This window comes from Tursiops truncatus, chromosome 12, assembly GCF_011762595.2.
Source record: "Tursiops truncatus isolate mTurTru1 chromosome 12, mTurTru1.mat.Y, whole genome shotgun sequence".
In the NCBI taxonomy this organism is placed as follows: domain Eukaryota; kingdom Metazoa; phylum Chordata; class Mammalia; order Artiodactyla; family Delphinidae; genus Tursiops; species Tursiops truncatus.
Window position 1 is genome coordinate 56,522,862 of NC_047045.1, and position 18,986 is coordinate 56,541,847.

Sequence of the window (18,986 nt, forward strand, 5' to 3'; positions counted from 1 at the left end):
TGTAAAATTAACACCTAACCTCTTAAATGAAAAACTTCCTTAAAACCTTGATATTTTCAGATGGTATCTAGTCGTCTGTGCACATCACAGTGCTGTGTTGCAAACCTGGTGACTCCAACGAAATTTTAAGTATGACTGCACATTTATGGAGTCCCTTCCTGTGACAGATCCCTTTCCTTTTCGTCTTTCTCTTCTCACAAACTACTGCCCAGATATTGGTAATTCTACAGCCTCCTCTTCCTGCAGTCCTTGTGTTGGCACATGGTCACCTACTCTGTCCTCAGGCCCAAAGGTTGTCATGTCAGGGGATGGGAATATAAGCCATCCCCAAACAATAGTCCCAGCATGGAGCTGGAGGGGGTTTGAGCTAGAAAGTCCTCTGATCATTCTTTCTCTTAATTCTTGTGTGAAATGGGATATAAGCAAGGAGGCAAAACGCCTCCTTGAGGAGGTCCTGCTCTTTCTTCTTGACACATAATCTCTTGTTGAAGTTCAACATTCTTACTATTTCCAGATTCACCTCTCCATTGTGGGTGGGAACTTTATCACTACTACTTCCATTGTCCTGAGGCTGCCCAGGTTGCTGGTAGGTAAAGAGGACAGCGTATTCTGCTTAGCAAAGAGACATACAACTGTTTGTGTTAGTTTTCTTACTCTTTCAAGAGTAACAACAATTAACACTTAATAGTTTTTCCTGTGTGCCAGGCATTTTCTATTCAGGTTGCATGAATTATCTTTTTTAATCTGGCAGCAGGATAATAAGTAGGTATTATTATTATTACTTGCCTTTTACAGAGGAAACTGAGGCACAGAGATATTAAGTCAATTGCCTAAATTCACACAGGTAGTAAGTGGCAGAGCCAGACTTTGGTCCCAGGCAGTCTGCTTCAACATATATGGTCTTCAGCTGTCATTAGCTACCTGAACACACAACACACATCCACACATACTATCGTACAAAGCACCAGAAACGGTATTAGCCCAAGTTAGAAAAGCATATATGTATAAACATTTTTGTAGTCTCACATACAGACTCATCGGTACTCAGATTTACAAGCCCACTGAAATAAAAAGCCCTCAGTTATCTAAGTATAAAATTTTGTTCCACAAAAACACCAACTTATTAATTGTTTTTACTCTGTGCAATGAAAAATCTTAGGATTAAAGAGGTAAATCCTGCAGTTTCTTCTTACAAAGCTAGGCTAGAGGCCATATTTAAAGTAATTGAACACATGTTTTCACTTGAAAGCATAGAAACTTGATCAACTGTGGATGGACAGTTTCACTCTAAAGATGAAATAAAATGAAGCAGGGCAAGAATAAAAACCGTAAGAGGTGAGTGGAGAATAAGAAAAGATATGAAGAAGACACCAAAAAATTAATAATGTGAAAGCAAAACAAGAAGAGAGAGAAAGGTGGCAAAAGAAGGGAACATTCAAAGAATGAGCCTGTCCTTGTATTGGTGCAAGAGGGCAGTCCGGGGACACATATCAGAGGGTGGGGGACGCGGCAGTCAGCTTGCACACACATAGGTCAGAGATATCAGAAATACGCCAAGCCTAGAGGGCATGCTCAATCTTGAGGACCTTGTGCTATGTTCAGACCCCTCTCTAAGTATGTATTAATATGTCTCGATCATTTAAAATCTGACATGTCGTTTGAAGTTGAACCTTTCTGAATCTTAAATTAGTTGAGATTGCCAATGACCATCCCCAAACGCTATTCTATATAAATGAGAAAAAGCAAATTAATGTGTTTTTACAGCTTTCATTTAAATACTTGCAACACACACACACACACGACACACACACCCTTCTCTCTGAGGAACTCTTGAGTCAGAGAATGAGAACGAGCGACTGCATTTCTTTTTCAAGTACACATCTAGGTTTTGTTCCAATCGAATGACACAGGATCTGGCACTGTATTTAGACCTCTTGCTCCAAGATTTTGTTTTAATTTTAAACAAGTGTTCCCACACAGGGACTGAAAACAAAACAGGAAAATGTTGCTTAAGTTTTCCTTTGTGTTGTTATTAAATGTCTTTCAAGTGTACTGATTGTTCTATCCTACTAATGTAGGTCATTGTACCCTCAGTTGCTTTTTTTCTATTCGGAACTGTCTCTAACAGCTCTCCACAACAAGGAAGAACATGTTAGTTTCACAGATATTTATTTTTGGTATTAGCACATTATTTTCCCCTTCTCTCTATAACTTGAGATTTTAGTACTTCCTACTATGTAGAATTTGCCATAAAGTTTAAATTAATTTTTTTGCATATCAGCGCGTGGTTTTCACTTACTAAAATGCTTAAGTACTAAATCTGTCATAACTAATTTCATTTATTGTGATGTTAGTAAGACCTTAGGGGTTGGTTCTTTTCAGAACGATTGGTGCTTTAGCCTTCGATTTTTGGACAGGTTCTGGTTCTGATTTTGATTAATGTAGAGCTTTGCTTCCATTTACCAGGAGGTTCTCTACTGATATGGATCAATCCCAGGAGATGTTGATGAGGTCTGCAGCTATCCCTTGCCTTAGTGATCCTCTGTGCTTTAATATACTTCATTCTTGCCCCTTTGCAGGAGGCCTGAACACCATCTGACCTGGGGGTGGGTCCTGAGTGGTGACCTGGGGCATGGTAAACAGTTTACCCAAGGAAGTCTAGAACAGATAAAACTAGTGGGATAAACCTGACACAGATTCAAGAAGAAAAGCCAAGAGGTGGGGAAATTGAACAAGCTAGATAATTCCAGAGGAGCAAGAGCAGGATAATAGAGAGAAATTGAAGTTAAAATACTGGTGTCAGTCACAGACAGGTTTGGAATGGAAGTAAGGCAAATAAATAATGGAGAGCGTGTATGGAGAAGATTGTCTCACCAGTGGTGAGCTTAATGTTGCTAGAAGTCTTCAAATAGAGCCTAGATGACCAGCTATTATTCATTCAACAAATGCTTACTAAACCCCTGTTCTTTGAGGTAGTGAAATGGTGAGCTGAGGAACTCAGCCAAAGAAGTCAGACTAGAATCAGAACACATCTTGGCTATATGAACTTAGCCATCCTTGTTAAAATTTCAATGTCTATTTTCTCTTCTTAAAAAAGGAGATAATAATTGCACCAATTTCATGAGGTTGTTGTAAGCATTAAGTGAGTTAATACTATTTGAGTTAGTACACACAGATTATATGCAAGAGTGTCTGGTATCCAGTAAGTACAGAATCATAATCACTATTGTTTTTATGAGTAAGCTCCTGTATATTGCAGAGAAATTTCTGAAATAGCTATGAGGTTGGAATAGGTAACTAATGATTTATTCTCTTAATCTATCTTTGGTTGAGACACACCCAGAACGAAATTTGGAGCAATGCAAATGTTGGAGGAGAGTTGAAAGAATTCTTCTTCTGGTGATTTTTCCCTCATGGTCTGCTCTGGAGCAACTCCTCTTAGATTCTTTTCTTGCTGTGAATTTCAGATGATATCTATATCCCTATATAGTCTCAGCTGGACAGCACAAAGATTTAGTAATGACACCTGCATTTGATAAAATTTAAATGAGACGCTCCCAAAAGAGACTGAGAAAACCTATTTTGACAACTCTTCTTTTATCCACACAAATATCGTATACTTTAATGGGAGGAAGAAAAACACAAATGATAAATGAAAAATTCACAACTTGGAGTACTTTTAAAACTTATTATTTGAAAATAATTATAAATTTTTAGAGAGATGTAAAATGAGGTCATGTGTCAAGGTCCTTTTTGAGGGAAAAAAGCTATTTACATTTAATAATTATTTCCTTTTTTTGAAACTTTCAGGAACTTAATTGTCATTGTTTCTTTCATACATTATGACCAGTGGGCTCTTCTATTCAGTTATGATGGATTACATGTCACTCATCTGGACATGTTTCAGATGAAACTAATCTAAGATCAAAGGGCTTAGAATTAAATGCTTTGCTGGATTGCTTTGACTTGTACAAAGCAAGAACACCACCAGAAGCTTTTTGAAAGAAGGACCATACCAATTTCGAAACTTTGAGAAAATTGGAACTCCTAAAACAGCTAAGACTTTACTTCTATTTTTAATCTTTCCAAACCACTTAGCCTTTCTGTATGTTAATTCCATAGGATTTAAAAAGCACTGCCACATGAAATCTGGTATTCGTACAAAAAATTAAATAACTCTGAATAACTCTGATACAGAGAGTTAGAGACAGAGAGAGAGAGAGAGAGAGAGGTTCTCTTCTTTGACCAAGAGAGAAGCTACACAACCTTTGGAGCACAATATTTTAACTAGTTTCACTAAGAGAGGAGAAAAATAAAAACATAAGATGACAGATACTCATTGAAGAAAACTGATTTTCTTATTCTACTGTAGTTTATTAATGACCATTACTTTGGCAGTGATGACTCTCTGTAAATATTTCATGGAAGGAAAAGTTTTCATCCAGGAATAACAAATTCAAGAATTGTAATTCTAAAGAACAGGAGGAAAGCAATCTAAGTTTCAGGGGCAGTTGGAGCCAAGTAGGTGTCAGAAAGGAGATATATTATGGGAGTCGGAAAGACCTGTTAAGACTAAGCTCAGGGTACAGGTGTCAGTGATACAGTCATATTTATTAAATAGTTCATTAAGCTGACATTTCCTTATATTCTTGGAATAGATTAGTTAAGGAAGTTAATGTCATTCACAGTCTTTGACATTTTATATGTTAAAATATTACTTTTCCAGCAGCACAGTAGTCATCAACCATGGAAGTATAGTAGTTGTTTTGGTTGGGCTTATAAACTTCTGATGATAGTGTGATGTTTATTAAGGACCTTCCAAGATAATTCAGTACACTACACTCTGCATGAAAAGAAAATCTTTCCAGTTCTGTTAAGTAGGAATACTGAGGCACCTAAGGATATACAAGTATATTGCATTATTTTTATATTCAAAAATGGCTCTATTAGTGACTTAAATAATTTTTGGATGATTTATCCAAATGTTGGGGCTACAGGAATCTGCCTGTAATGTTTTGTAGGTACTTGAATTATTACACCTCTAGTGAGATTTATTGAATTATGTCAAATAAAATTTATGCTAAAATTCTTGATGTACATCCAATAAATGCAATTAAAAATATAGGTGAAATATATACAAAGTCAAAATTTAAATGACATACACAATTCAAAAATTGTGAATGTTTGAAGAAAGAGTTAATTCATTTGGAAATTCTATCACAGTCTATAATATTTGGGCACTGTTAATGATTTACTCATTCAACAAATAATTATTGAATCTACTAGATGCTACTCACTATATTAATCACTAAGACTATACTGTAAATAAGACAAAGTTCCTACTCTCATTGAGCTTACAGTCTAGTAGCAGATACAAGCAAGTAAATAGGCAGTGATCACAGTGGAGCTCAGAGAATTCATAGGAAGAGCTCCTAGACAGGACATGCAAGTGTTCATGGAAGGAAGGAATTGACATCTTAGCTGAGACCTGAAAGGTATAAAGTATATCTGTGCTAATGGGAGCAGTAGGGAGACATAAAACACGTTTGAAGGTAAAGCCAACAAGATTTGCAGAAAAGTTGGATGTAGGAAGAAGGAAAACAAGAGCAGGCAAGCATGACTCCAAATTGTTCGTCCTGGGTAATAGAAAGGATAAAATTATTTAATGAGATTGGGAACACTGAGGGTGAAGAAAGGGAACTCAGTTTGAGATATAAGTTTGAGGTACCTATTAGACAGTCGCATAAATGGATCAAGAAGGCAGTTGGATTCTGTATCTGGACCTTAGGAGAGATCAAGCCTGGAGATATAAGTGTGGGAGGCATCAGTATAGATGGTACTTAAATCTGTGAGCTTTGGTGGGATTGCTAAGTGAGTGTGGATAGAACAGAAGACAAGGCCAAGGACTGGGCACCATGGTACTCCAATATTAGAAAGTTAGGGAGGAGAGAAGGTATTAAGTAGAGAGGGAGATTGGGAATGGGTAACTGGAGGCAAACAAAGACAGTGTGGTATCCTGGAAATCAATGGAGTAATAAGTTGTTTCAAATGCTGTTAATAGATCAAGTATGGTGGAGACTGAAAATTGATCATTTAGAGGCTCCTGTTGACCACCCAGAGCCAGAGTCAGAGCCTTTGTTCGTGCTGTGCTAGAAACACAGTGGCAAATTGGTGCACTGTCACCTTTTCCTAAGCTTCATACAGATCACCCCCTTTCTCCAAACGTATGCTTTCTTTTTTTTTCCCATGCTGGGTAAAATACAAGTGATTAGGTTCATTTTTTAAAGTTATCGTTGTGATCTTATTCTCCCTCTCTGAATTAATATCACATTAATCATGATTAGATTTAAGAGGTTCCACAAGTCTCAACCACTCATTTACATACATGTTCTTTGACCACACCTATAGATAGCTGATCTCATCCTATACATATGAAAATTATTGTTCTATCCTCTGGTGTCACCTTACTTTCAAATTGTTATACCAATTTCATTGACACACTTAGAGATTGATAAAGGGGATTTTAAAATGTTCGTCAAGTTGTCAACTCCATCCACTTCCACTACTCATTTCAAAGTTTCTTATCCTTATTAATGATCCTTAAGTAGCCTTCATTCTCCCATCCATCCACTCAGTAAACTTCTATCATTGGGGAGGCTGTTAGGAATATAGCTTTTCCAGTAATCTAAAGCAGAGGTAGTAATATAAATAGAAAAACATAATAATAAGGGGCCATTATACATACTAGAATTTCGATTATTTGCTGCATAAAACGTCTTTAAATTATATTCTAATTATCAAAGTAAAAATACCATAGAGGCCCTCAAATCTTATCCATCTGCAAGGGAAACATGATTTATATAGTACCCTTACACTAATAAAAATAATTTATTTGGATGAGTAGAGTGTAATATTGATTTAGTCGTAAAAAGAGATGATCTCTCATGAGTTTTTTTTTCTCTTTATCTATCTGTGAAAGTTAATTTCAAAGAAGAGTGTAATTTTAAAATCTAAAAAACCGGTGGTTAATCAGGCTGATATTTTCAGTTGGAATAAATTCCTTTGACAGCATGAACATGTATCCACTAACATGTCTGTAATGGAAGTCATTTCAGAAGACACTAGACTGCCACAGACTTCCCACAGCCTCTCAGCAAGACAGTGGTGGTCTTGAGGAATGACACTTTTCATCTTTTTGAAGATAGACACCCTCCAGTTGTTACCCCACAGGAAATCAGGAAGTATGCTAAACTATCCCGTGGAGTTGGAATTACACAGCGAGGTTCCAGTGGAAATATCTTATCCAATATTATGATTTATTTGGAAGGAGAGTTTTTTTAAAAAGGAAAAAAAAAATGATGGAAATAAGCTGCACAAAACATGGCCAAACAGCTGTCTGGTTTTCTGTCTCAGAAACAGCTTGGGACTAACTATGCTCACAAGATCTCTTGGCGGAGTCGCTTGATGAAAATACAAAAGCTGTGAAGAGAAGTATTCTTTTGCTGAAGCCTTTCTTTAGCGATCATATGGTTTATTAACGTAAATGAGAACATGTTCACCATTTTTTAAAGTTCCTGTATGTTTAAATGAGGCACTTACTGATTCCATGTATAGCACAAATACAGTTCACCATAGCATTAATGCCAAATAAACCTTAATAATTTTTGGAAAACTTAATTCTAGACATGGTCTGATTTTCTCCCTTCAAATAGCATTTTTAGGAGCAGTCAAGTAAGAGCTTGATAAGACAGAAATTTAGCATGAATTCAAGGGCACTGGTGAATTTTTGGATGCCAAAATTAATCTGTAAGGGGAATTCATTTTAATTGCTTCATACATCTATTTATTCATCCTTTACCGTTTAATGGATACCTTCTTAAGTAATAGAGACAACTTGACTTTAAACACATTTCTGGCTCACCTGTTAGATGCCAGAACTGTGGAATATACAAGATCTGTCTTACTCTTAAAATTTTCTACATCAGATGGGGAGGATATTCAATATTTGGAGATTTATTATTTTAGAAGACCTTGTATTTTATCATCCTCAAAAGTTGATTTAAGTGAATTTATTCTTTACTAAGTATCCAAGGTAGGTTCAATTAGCTGGGACATTTCATATTTTTATCATGAAGCATTTTGAGTCTATTCTTTGTGGCATCAGAATTAGTTTCTCATCTCAGAGTTTGCTGTATTTATTCCTCTAGTGACTCAGTAGTTTATTGGCAGTCAGTTTGTAAAATTCTCTCAGGGATTATCTAAATGCAGAATGTTAGGAATGGAGACACGTATTGCCTCTGCCGTCAAAAAGTGTAATTAACACAAATGATATATTGTCTTGCAAAAGTGGATGAAAATTCCAGTGGGTGACCTCAAGTCACAGTTCCCAGTGCATTTACAGACTGTTGTGTTCCTTAATAGCTCCCAGCCCAGCACAGGACTCCTTTCTTCTTTTTCTTATTTTATTTTTAACATCTTTATTGGAAGATAATTGCTTTACAATGGTGTGTTAGTTTCTGCTTTATAACAAAATGAATCAGCTATACATGTACATATATCCCCATATCCCCTCCCACCCTTCCTATCCCACCCCTCAAGGTGGTCACAAAGCACCAAGCTGATCTCCCTGTGCTATGTGGCTGCTTCCCACTAGCTATCTGTTTTGCATTTGGTTGTGTATATATGTCCATGCCACTCTCTCACTTCGACCCAGCTTACCCTTCTCCCTCCCCATGTCCTCAAGTCCATTCTTTACATCTGCATCTTTATTCCTGTCCTACCCCTAGGATTTTCAGAACCTTTTTTTTTTTCAGATTCCATATATATGTGTTCCATACTGTATTTGTTTTTCTCTTTCTGACTTACTTCACTCTGTATGACAGACTCTAGGTCCATCCACCTCACTACAAATAACTCAATTTCGTTTCTTTTTATGGCTGAGTAATATCCATTGTATATATGTGCCACATCTTCTTTATCCATTTATCTGTCGATGGACACTTAGGTTGCCTCCATGTCCTGGCTACTGCAAATAGAGCTGCAATGAACATTGTAGTACATGACTCTTTTTGAATTATGGTTTTCTCAGGATATATGCCCAGTAGCGGGATTGCTGGGTCACATGGTAGTTCTATTTTTAGTTTTTTAAAGAACATCCACACTGTTCTCCATAATGGCTGTATCAATTTACATTCCCACCAACAGTGCAAGAGGGTTCCCTTTTCTCCACACCCTCTTCAGCATTTATTGTTTGTAGAATTTTTGATGATGGCCATTCCGACTGGTATGAGGTGATACCTCACTGTAGTTTTGATTTGCATTTCTCTAATGATTAGTGATGTTGAGCATCCTTTCATGTGTTTGTTGGCAATCTGTATATCTTCTTTGGAGAAATGTCTATTTAGGTCTTCCACCCATTTTTTAATATTGAGCTGCATAAGCTGTTTGTATATTTTGGAGATTCATCCTTTGTCCGTTGATTCATTTGCAAATATTTTCTCCCATTCTGAGGGTTGTCTTTTCATCTAATGGTTTCCTTTGCTTTTTAGCCTCCTGTGTGTGCGTACACATGGGGGGTGTGTGTGTGTGCGTGTGTGTGTGTGTGTGTGCAGTCCAAAACTTACCACTCAATTTCAGTTTCTTTAACAATTTTCATCTCATTTGATTTATTGCATAGGTAATAATGCATTTACAAAGTACAAAAAAGTGAAAGTAGTTCTTCCTGTCATTATATTGAGAGTTTCCTTATTCTTTTGTAAGGTACATATAATTCACTGTATCGATGTATAATTTATTTAACCAGTCTCACATTGATGGATATTAGATTGTTTCCAGTCTTCTGCTATTACCAAAAAATGTGGTGGGAATTCAATATAGTTGTACATTTCATTAATTTCATGTTAATTAGTGATATATATATATCTGTAGGGTGATTCCCCAGAAGTGGAATTTCTAAGTAAAATATTCTGTGCATTTGTAATTTTGACAGTTATTGCTAAATTCACCTTCATAAGGGCCTGTGCCATTTTACACTCACACCTGTAAGTATGTGAGGATTGCTGTACCTCTTTAGTCTTGCCATCCAGGAGTATTATCAATATTTTAGGATTCTGACAACCTGAAAAACTGGAAAAGGTTTTTAGAGTGGTTTTAATTAACGGTTCTGTTATGAGTGAGGCTCACTATCTTATCAAAAGTTTAATAGCCATTTATATTTCCCTTTCTTTGAATAGTCCTCTTACATCTTCTGTCTGTTTTTGTGTTGTTGGTATTTTTTCTTGTTGATTTATAGGAGTTCTTTAGGCATTAGAAAAATAATTCCTTTATCTGTGATAGAAGTACTTCTTATTTTATCAAATGGTTTATTCCGCATTAGAATTCTCTGCTCTCATGAAATCCCTGTTAGAATATGTGGGCCCCATGCCTCCAAATTAGCTTTGGAGGGTAATTCCTTGACCTTTTCTCCACTTTTTACATGGAAAATGGCATGGTTAGATTTGATTTCTTCTGGTGTCAATTGTGCTAAATTATTTTCCTGAAAAAATTACCATCCTGTCCAGGTTTTAATATATTTTCATAGAGTATATTTTTCATAGAATGTGTTATATCCTTGGTAAATTTTTTGCCTTCTTGATCTATCAATTACTAAAAAACAAACAACAACAAAAAAAAAACCCAGCTTATTGAAATTTCTCACTGTGCTTGGAGATTTGTGTAGTTTTTCTTATAATGTGTCCATTTTTGCTCTCCATATTTTAAGGCTATATAATTGGATACTTTCAAGTTCAGAATAAAAAAAATTAAGCTCCTGATGGTTTCTTGCTTTTGTCTGATATTTTGTAACTTTATTATACCAAGTTTTCTGGTTTCCCACTGTATACTACAGTCTTAAATAATGTTAGGGCACAATAATTCTCAGAAAATGAATGACTGACAAGAATTTATAGAAATCCTAGGAAACTCAAGTAGATGCACTGCCTTGGAACAGAGAAATATGGGTAATTGCAGTATATACAACACACCTGAAATATAAGCAAATAAATTGCATGTATATGTACTAAAGCATTCATAAAATTTCTCAATTACTTCGCTGCATTCCAGTAAGTAAATATGAACCTGTATCTGCCTGACTGACTGGGAGAAAGGGAGCTTAACTTTATTTTTCTAAGAAAAATTAAAACCAGATATTTAACTTTTGGTAACTTTAATTGTCAAATGATTTCCCACCTTGCGTAGATTCACATCTCTTTGATCAATGGGAGACCAAGTGCTGATGATCTGTCTCCTGAACTGCTGGAATTTACCTCCGCCCGCTATATTCGCCTGAGATTTCAGAGGATCCGCACCTTGAATGCCGATTTGATGATGTTTGCTCACAAAGACCCAAGAGAAATTGACCCCATTGTCACACGAAGAGTAAGTTACAATGAATCATTCTGGAACTTGTGAATGATATTGCACCCATCGTTTTAATTGTCTGTTAAATAGTTTTAAAAGATATCTTTCAGTGAAGGAGTGAAAGACTTTGAAATTCCACAGACCTTCCTTTGTTTAAATCTAAGCTCTGCCACTTATTAGATGTGTAACATTTATCAAACTTTTTAACATTTCTAAACTTTAATTTCCTCTTTGGTACAATGGAGATCGTAATGCCTAGATCATTATCTTAATTTTGAGGCCTAAGTTAGTTTTTCGACACTTTGGGTAATCCATACTACTATTATAATTGGCTTTGGGGGGGGGGGTTACTACAGGAAGAGAATGGGCTTTGAAACATTTTTGGTTGCAACGCACACTAAGAAATACATTTTATATCATGACTCAGTACACACACACACACACACACACACACACACACACATCACATGACATCTTGATAACCTTTAATGTGCATAGATCAGCTGGTGATGTGGAAATGCAGATTCGGATTCAGTAGGTCTAGGGCAGAACTGAGAAACTGCAATTCTAATAAATTCCCAGGTGATATGGATGTCACCGTTCTGTGGACCATTTTGTCTAATTAAATAATTTAGTTTTATGCTTCATTAATGAATCACAAGGCACTGCTAGTTCAAAAGAGCGCTGCTATAGGAAAAAAGTGATCATATATACTATTTTATTTTCCTTTATGAATTGAATATCAGGAAAAAATGGTCATAGCATCCTTTCAACAGATCATTGAAAGTAGGAGCTACCAAGTGTTGTTTTCCAGTGTTAAACAGGAATTTGAGAGATTATGACATAGACGATCAACCCAAGTTGCTATGAGTGATAACTGTTCCCTCTCCTATCCACGCCTCACCGTATTCACTGGTTTACTCATCTCCTTCATATGCTGCTACACAACCAAGACACTATTACCAAGAGAGTCAATTCAGCAGTAAATCCATAGAACAAATATATGCTAACAGCGGAGGAGAAAAGAGGATTGTAGGGAGAAACTGAGATTGTGAGAAAAAGCATCTCTCTAGAATGACCCTACTAAGGTTAGACGGTTGCCACGAATTACCAAATTGCTGAACTGGCTGGCTGAATACCGAAGGGTGGTACTTTTCACAATTCCTGAGTACCCCTCGCATATTTTCTCTTCTCATTACTTAACTTACTCACACCTAACCTCTCCATCATGGCAAAATAACTTTTAAAGTTTTATTGTCCCCATGCAACACGTGTTGGATGTGTTAGTGCCCTTATTTCCAAACCTGAAATAATTTTACCTTGTCTTATATTTCAGTATATTGTAAATTGTTTTATGCAACAGTAATCATTATTTTTCACCAATGTTTAGATTCTTCACTTGTTAAAAAAAAGATTTTTAATTATAATTTTGGCATGACTTAAAAATACACACCAAGGAAGACTGAATAATTTTGAAGTGAAATTTAATCTTTCCTGACAGTATATCTATCAAAGAAAAAAATCAATGGAAATAAATGTGTTCTTTTTATCATCTTTTGCAGAAAGCAGAGAGGGGTTAGGGTGCACATCTATTATTTATAACTTCATTGTACATGAGCCTTTAAAATAGTGCAGTAAAATTCAACATATAAATGTGTTTTTTGAAAGTACTCAAGTTCTGTAAACACTACATATAAATTTAAATATATAAAAATAGGATATTGAATTTTAGCTCCTCTTCATGACACAGAAATGAAGCATTGCACATTTATATTTAAAGCAAATTTCCCAATTTTACAAACACCTACAAAACTACTGTATTAGCTTTCTGAGCAACTATCCCTGTTTGTATCTGTATTATAAGGTGATGAAGTTAGTGAAAAGCAGACTTTTTTATGTCTAAACTACACCTAAACTCCCTTGCAAGTTACAATAGTGTGAGGTCTAAGTATATCAAGTAAGATAAAGTAACAAAAATATTATAAAAGATACTATACATAAATAGCAAAAACAAGCAAAAAGAATTTTAAAAAGAAGTGAAGAAAAGAAGTAAATTGGAAAAGGGAATTTGTATTCAGGGAACTTTGTGTCTACCTACTTATTCTCACTAAATGTGTGGGGGGTTTTTTTAGTGTAAATAATTGGAATAATAGAACTGTCTACCATAAGATGGTTATTTGGATTCCATAAGGTAATATGAAGTACTCTCACAACTATAAAATGCTATATACAAATTAAGTAAAATTTTTACATAGTCCTGCTCTGTAATTACAAATGATCTTTTAAAAATAACTGAGTAGATGAAAATAATTAGAAACAGTCCTGTTAACTCAGATAGGAAAGTAATTGCATGGATATTTTAACATAATAATGAAAAAAAAGTATTCTGCACATCTAGTTTACTTCTCACATTATGTTAAATCAATCTTATAATTAATTTTCATTTTCTTCTTGATATGGTTAAGAAATGTGTTGTTATGAGCACTATTTCCCTAAATTTGTTGATTCTTTTCAAATCCATCGAGTAAAACAGTCTGCGTATGATTCACGAACACTGATGTTCCTATAATGATAATAAAAAAGATTTTCTTTCTTTCAACTTTTATGAAGAATTAGTGCCCTTGCTCCCCCGCCCCATAACAATTTGCTCTCAATAATAAATACTCCAGCATGGAGTATTTGTACTGTGCAGTCCTTTGTACTGTCTGTAAGAAAGAAATTTCTAAAATGCCCACCTAACATAAATTAGAGGTATTCTGTCCCTGGGCTATGATTTCAATGTGAGGAGTTACTGGATACTTTTGTGAACCTTCTGTTGTTCTCTAGTGCTTCAAACTAAGGATACAAGCAGAAAGCCAAGTTTTTAACTGAATGTTCCCTTTTGTTGCTTTCACCTTGCAGTAGTCTTAATAGGATTTCTCTCTGGATTGCTTTTTTGCAGTATTACTACTCGGTCAAGGATATTTCGGTTGGAGGGATGTGCATCTGCTATGGTCATGCCAGGGCTTGTCCACTTGATCCAGTGACAAATGTATGTATATTTATAGGATGCTTTGGTAAAATGAAGCTCTGAACTGTAAAATGCTTCATGAGAAGCTTTGCTGACAGGGACGCTGTGAATGGGTGTCAGGCCCCCACTTAACAGAAAGCCGTGCCAGGGTGAAATAGAGCTGGCAGGTAGGATGATAGACTTTGAAGGCAGCCATCACAGTATCAGAAAACAAATTAGTTTTCTTCCAAAAAGGCTCCAAACTGGTCTATATATTTTGAAACCTTTCTAGCTATGACAGCCAGCTGTATGATTTAGCTTTAAAGAACTCCTGTCATCAATCAACCTGACCCTTTCTTTTAAGAATTTTCATCAAAAAAATTAATGCAAACAAATGAAAAATGTACATGGAAGTAAATCTAAATGACCATGGAACCGGAGGCTGAGGTAGGACAGGGGCAGGAAGGAAGAGAGTATTCAAGAGAGCTTGAAACCGCCAGGTCAGAAAATGCTGGAATGGTTTTGGGTTGAATTTTTCATTAATGACAATGGACTAAATGAACATAACCTAAAAAAGAAGATGAATGAGCATCTGTTTTTCTCAGTCATAAATAAACTGGTGAAATAGAAAATCATCCACTTTATAGTGTATGGAAGAAATGTGTTCAATAGTAAGATCAGTGAATGTAGCTACATGTGTAAAGATTTCTTTTCCTACTAAAACTGTAATGCAAATGGTATTTCTCAAATAGTATTAGTTTTCTGACTAATGCATCATAGTATTACCTCCTCGGGAAGATTCAAACCCCTGGCATATTTTTCTGGGCAAGGTTGTGGTCCTGCTTTCTTCAGAGTGTGGGCACTGTCTATCAGGGGTATTGATGAGCAGTATTTCCCAAGCTTTGAGAGATCAGGTGGCAGCTTTGGAGGGCCAGTTCCATGTGATGAAATAAGACTGTACTCAAAACACACACAGACAGGAGATTCAGGCTTGGGGTATTAGATTTCTATTCTATCCATGCCCCTCCATGCCTAGGAATCTACTCTTTCCCCTCTTCCTACACCAAATGTTAATTGGGAATCCTTAAAATGGATACATCCCACCCAGAAGACCTGTGGATCTCAGGAATCAGAGAAGGGATTCTAGTCTTCTAGACTACTTCCAGCTGGTCCTCTTCTCTCTTCTGTGTTTGAGCCCAGTGATTCCAGAGCCAGCCTGGATCTCCCTCCCTAAGCTGGTGTTGATCAAATATACCCACTCCCAAGGCTGGCACCTCTTCCTTCCCAGACTGACGGGAGTTTTAGATTTTGGTACATAGTCTTGATGTTTCCTTTTCTCTTCATTCTGCCTTTCAGGGGAAGCCCCTCATTTACGGTTCCAAAGAATGCTGAAAGTATGCTTTTTCCCCATTTTTTGACTAGAAATCCCGCTGTGAATGTGAGCATAACACGTGTGGTGATAGCTGTGATCAGTGCTGTCCTGGATTTCATCAGAAACCGTGGAGAGCAGGCACTTTTCTGACCAAAACTGAATGTGAAGGTATGTTCTGACAAGCCAGCACCATGGGTAATTCTTCCTTCCCTGGGACACAGGTGATATAAACATGTGCTGATTTCAGGTGAGCGCATATTTCCAGTTCATATAATTTATCCAAGACAGTAGCTGGTAAGCTCTTTTACCCTCCTGTTTTAGAGTTTTCAAGTTTGTTTTTTTTAATTTGACAAATATTTACAAAACACCCACGAATTTACCACTGTGTGAGAATAATGAGAAATAGATAAAAGCATAGGATACACTTACTGTCATCAGGGGTGAATCTGAAGCTTACAGCATAATATATATATACAAATGTAAATAAACATTCAATAAAACCTACAGGGTATAGAGATTAACCTTCTAAACACGTATGTTTATAAAATGGTTCTGAAACCAGTATAGCTCCAGATCCTTCTGCCTGTTCCCTTTGTAGTTCCTCCCCTAAATAGCTCAGGTAAATAGTAAATAGCTTTTGAGTACCCATCATCTAATAAGTGGAGAAAAACCAGAGGGAAGAGATCAGACCCTACAGGTTAGAATCAGTTTGTTATCTGGGAAAGAAAGGACTCTGATTCATTAGTTATACTTATTAAAGGGTAGTGTTTGGGGGCAGTAGCTGGGAAGAATAGGAGAGTAAAACGTAACAGAGAGAAGGCAAGAAGTCAAATTTGTGGAGAAAGAATATTTATTTTAATAATAGGCATTAATATTTTAAATGTGTGGTTTCACATTAATAACGGTATAAAATGCTACTATTAGAAATGGTATCAGTGACAATCATTAGCATAAACTACGCTATAGTAATTATTGGACAGTGACAACCAAGAAAAAGCCGGTAATGAAAAACCATAAAAGAACTGGCTATGCAAACATTTGCCAACAAATACTCATTTATACTTTAATATTATCACTTTTGAAGTTTTCCCTGAAGGGAAATACCCAAGAAAGGTAGCAGATGACTTTGTAGCCTAATATGGCCAACTGTCCCAACACAGTGACAGGGAAGCTAGAGAAACTTCTGTTTCTGGAGATCTGTTCAGGCCAAGACGAGACCTAAAAACAAAGACTTCTGCTGAACTATAAATCCGAACTAGCCAGAAAGCCCAATTCTATTGAACTCAAATATTAATATTTTAGTGAATCAATCCTAATCACATTTTTTCAGTTCAGTAGGTGTATGTGGTCACCAAAACAGGCTTGGTAGCCATTTTAAACCAATACCAACCTTATGTATTTATTGAATAAAAATATCATGTATCATGTGTCAGACAAGATACGTCCTTAAAATTATTGAATTGTAGCAGACTTTAATCATAAAATATTCCCCAAACATAAAATACATTTTCTTTTCAGTTTAAGATTCTGCCTATCCTATCAATGTCTTGAGTCCCTTCATTTTCTGCACATATCTCTTTTGCCTTTTGAGTTGTGTCTGAGTGCTTGTGAAGATATTTTGGTTTAGAAATCACTCGTTGATACTGAGATGTATCTGAGGGAATGGGCCACCACTACCCAGTGTTGTAAGGGGGTGGGTAGCAGATGCCCAGCCCTTGTTTTTTATCATCTGCCCCCAACCCCATTCCTGACAATCCCTCAGGATCTCCACAGCTTGTCCCGACAAGAGCAGACATTCATTCCTAAGACTGAATTTAAGTTAAATGACACCATGAATATCTCTTCTCAAACTTCCTTAAATTTAATTAATTTCTCTTCTGCTTGTAGAATATCAACAGTCACATGTGGAACTTTTGAGCATTTGAGGGTAGGGATTCTTCCTGTTGTCTCTAACATTCTATCACAAAGTTATCATGATGTAACGTTAAGTGGCTCTGCAGAATCCTTTACCGCTCTCCACTTGTGTGTATGTGTTTAAACAAGGAAACAGAAAGGATGGATCAGACTTATTAGCAACAGGGATGGACAAAGCAACACAGAAGGAAATTTCCACTTGCTGCTATATACATTTTTATAAAATAGTGTTATTATAAAACAGTTTTATCTTTCTTTGTGGAAGAGATGGGAGGTTGTATTTCCAAACTGAGAAAATAATTTCTTTTTTTGAAATCCACAAATTAAAGATAGGGGTCTTAACCATAAAACCTTGTATAAATATTGTGCTTTTGGCAATGTACACATTCGTAAAAGCTTATATGAAAATTTTATTTTCCAAGTTGAATTGTGTTCCATTCACCTCTTAATATTTAGAAAAATCCTGCAACGTGACAAATCCCTCTATAAAATGAATAACTGCCTTCTAATTCATTTGAATTTAATTTCGACTTTTATCAATCTAGCTTATTTGAGGCAGCTTATATCTCTAAAGTGCAAAGGATATGTATTCCATTGCTAAGCCTGTACTAACAGACAGTTTCTATCATGTGTCTTGGACATTCTGTGAAATAACAAACTGCTGATGACAGAGTGAAAAATGGCTCTTTGTGAGTAGGTATTATCCATGTCCTCTAAGGCTATAGATGAAAGCTGTGCAGGCCCAGGACCTTTAAACAGCAGCCAAGGCTGTGGGAAAGGGCCCTCATACATGGAGTGTGAAAAGGACTGCTCCTCAGGCATCAGTCTTTACCTGCATTAGCTCATGGTTATAAGTACAGTCAGCAATACTAGTTCTAAATAATGTGAGAATAAATTTGTATTCCTCTGTATTTCCCTCTAGTTGTACTTGTAGCAGAAATCTTGACTATTTCTTGCAATATATAGTTTTACAAGATTTTTGAGAATTCTTGTGCATTGTCCTAAAGATATAAAACTGCTTATGATGCCCAGTGATTTATATTTGTGATTACATGTCCCCTAGAATACATTCTGAAAACTCTCCACTAATATAGCAAGAGTACTATATCTTAAATAAAAGCCAACAAGGTGAAGAAGATATTTGCAACAAACAAGAAAAGGAGATAATATCCTTACTATATAAAGAGATCTTCCATAGCAATAAGAAAATATTCAAAACAACCTGTTAAAAATGAGCAAAGATCAAAACAGACATTGCTCAGGAAAAAAATATGATATAACCATATAAAGAAATGATCACACTTATTTATAATT

General features: G+C 36.0%; 1 protein-coding gene across 1 annotated transcript in view; it reads left to right on the forward strand.

The window, feature by feature from the left end:
* The window catches only part of LAMA2 (laminin subunit alpha 2), a 606,337-nt gene that overhangs the window by 242,282 nt on the left and 345,069 nt on the right, over positions 1-18,986 (forward strand). The window contains exons 5-7 of the mRNA XM_073789582.1: positions 11,236-11,415; positions 14,339-14,428; positions 15,809-15,926. Coding sequence (XP_073645683.1) covers positions 11,236-11,415; positions 14,339-14,428; positions 15,809-15,926 — 388 coding nt within the window. The remainder of the gene's footprint in view (positions 1-11,235; positions 11,416-14,338; positions 14,429-15,808; positions 15,927-18,986) is intronic.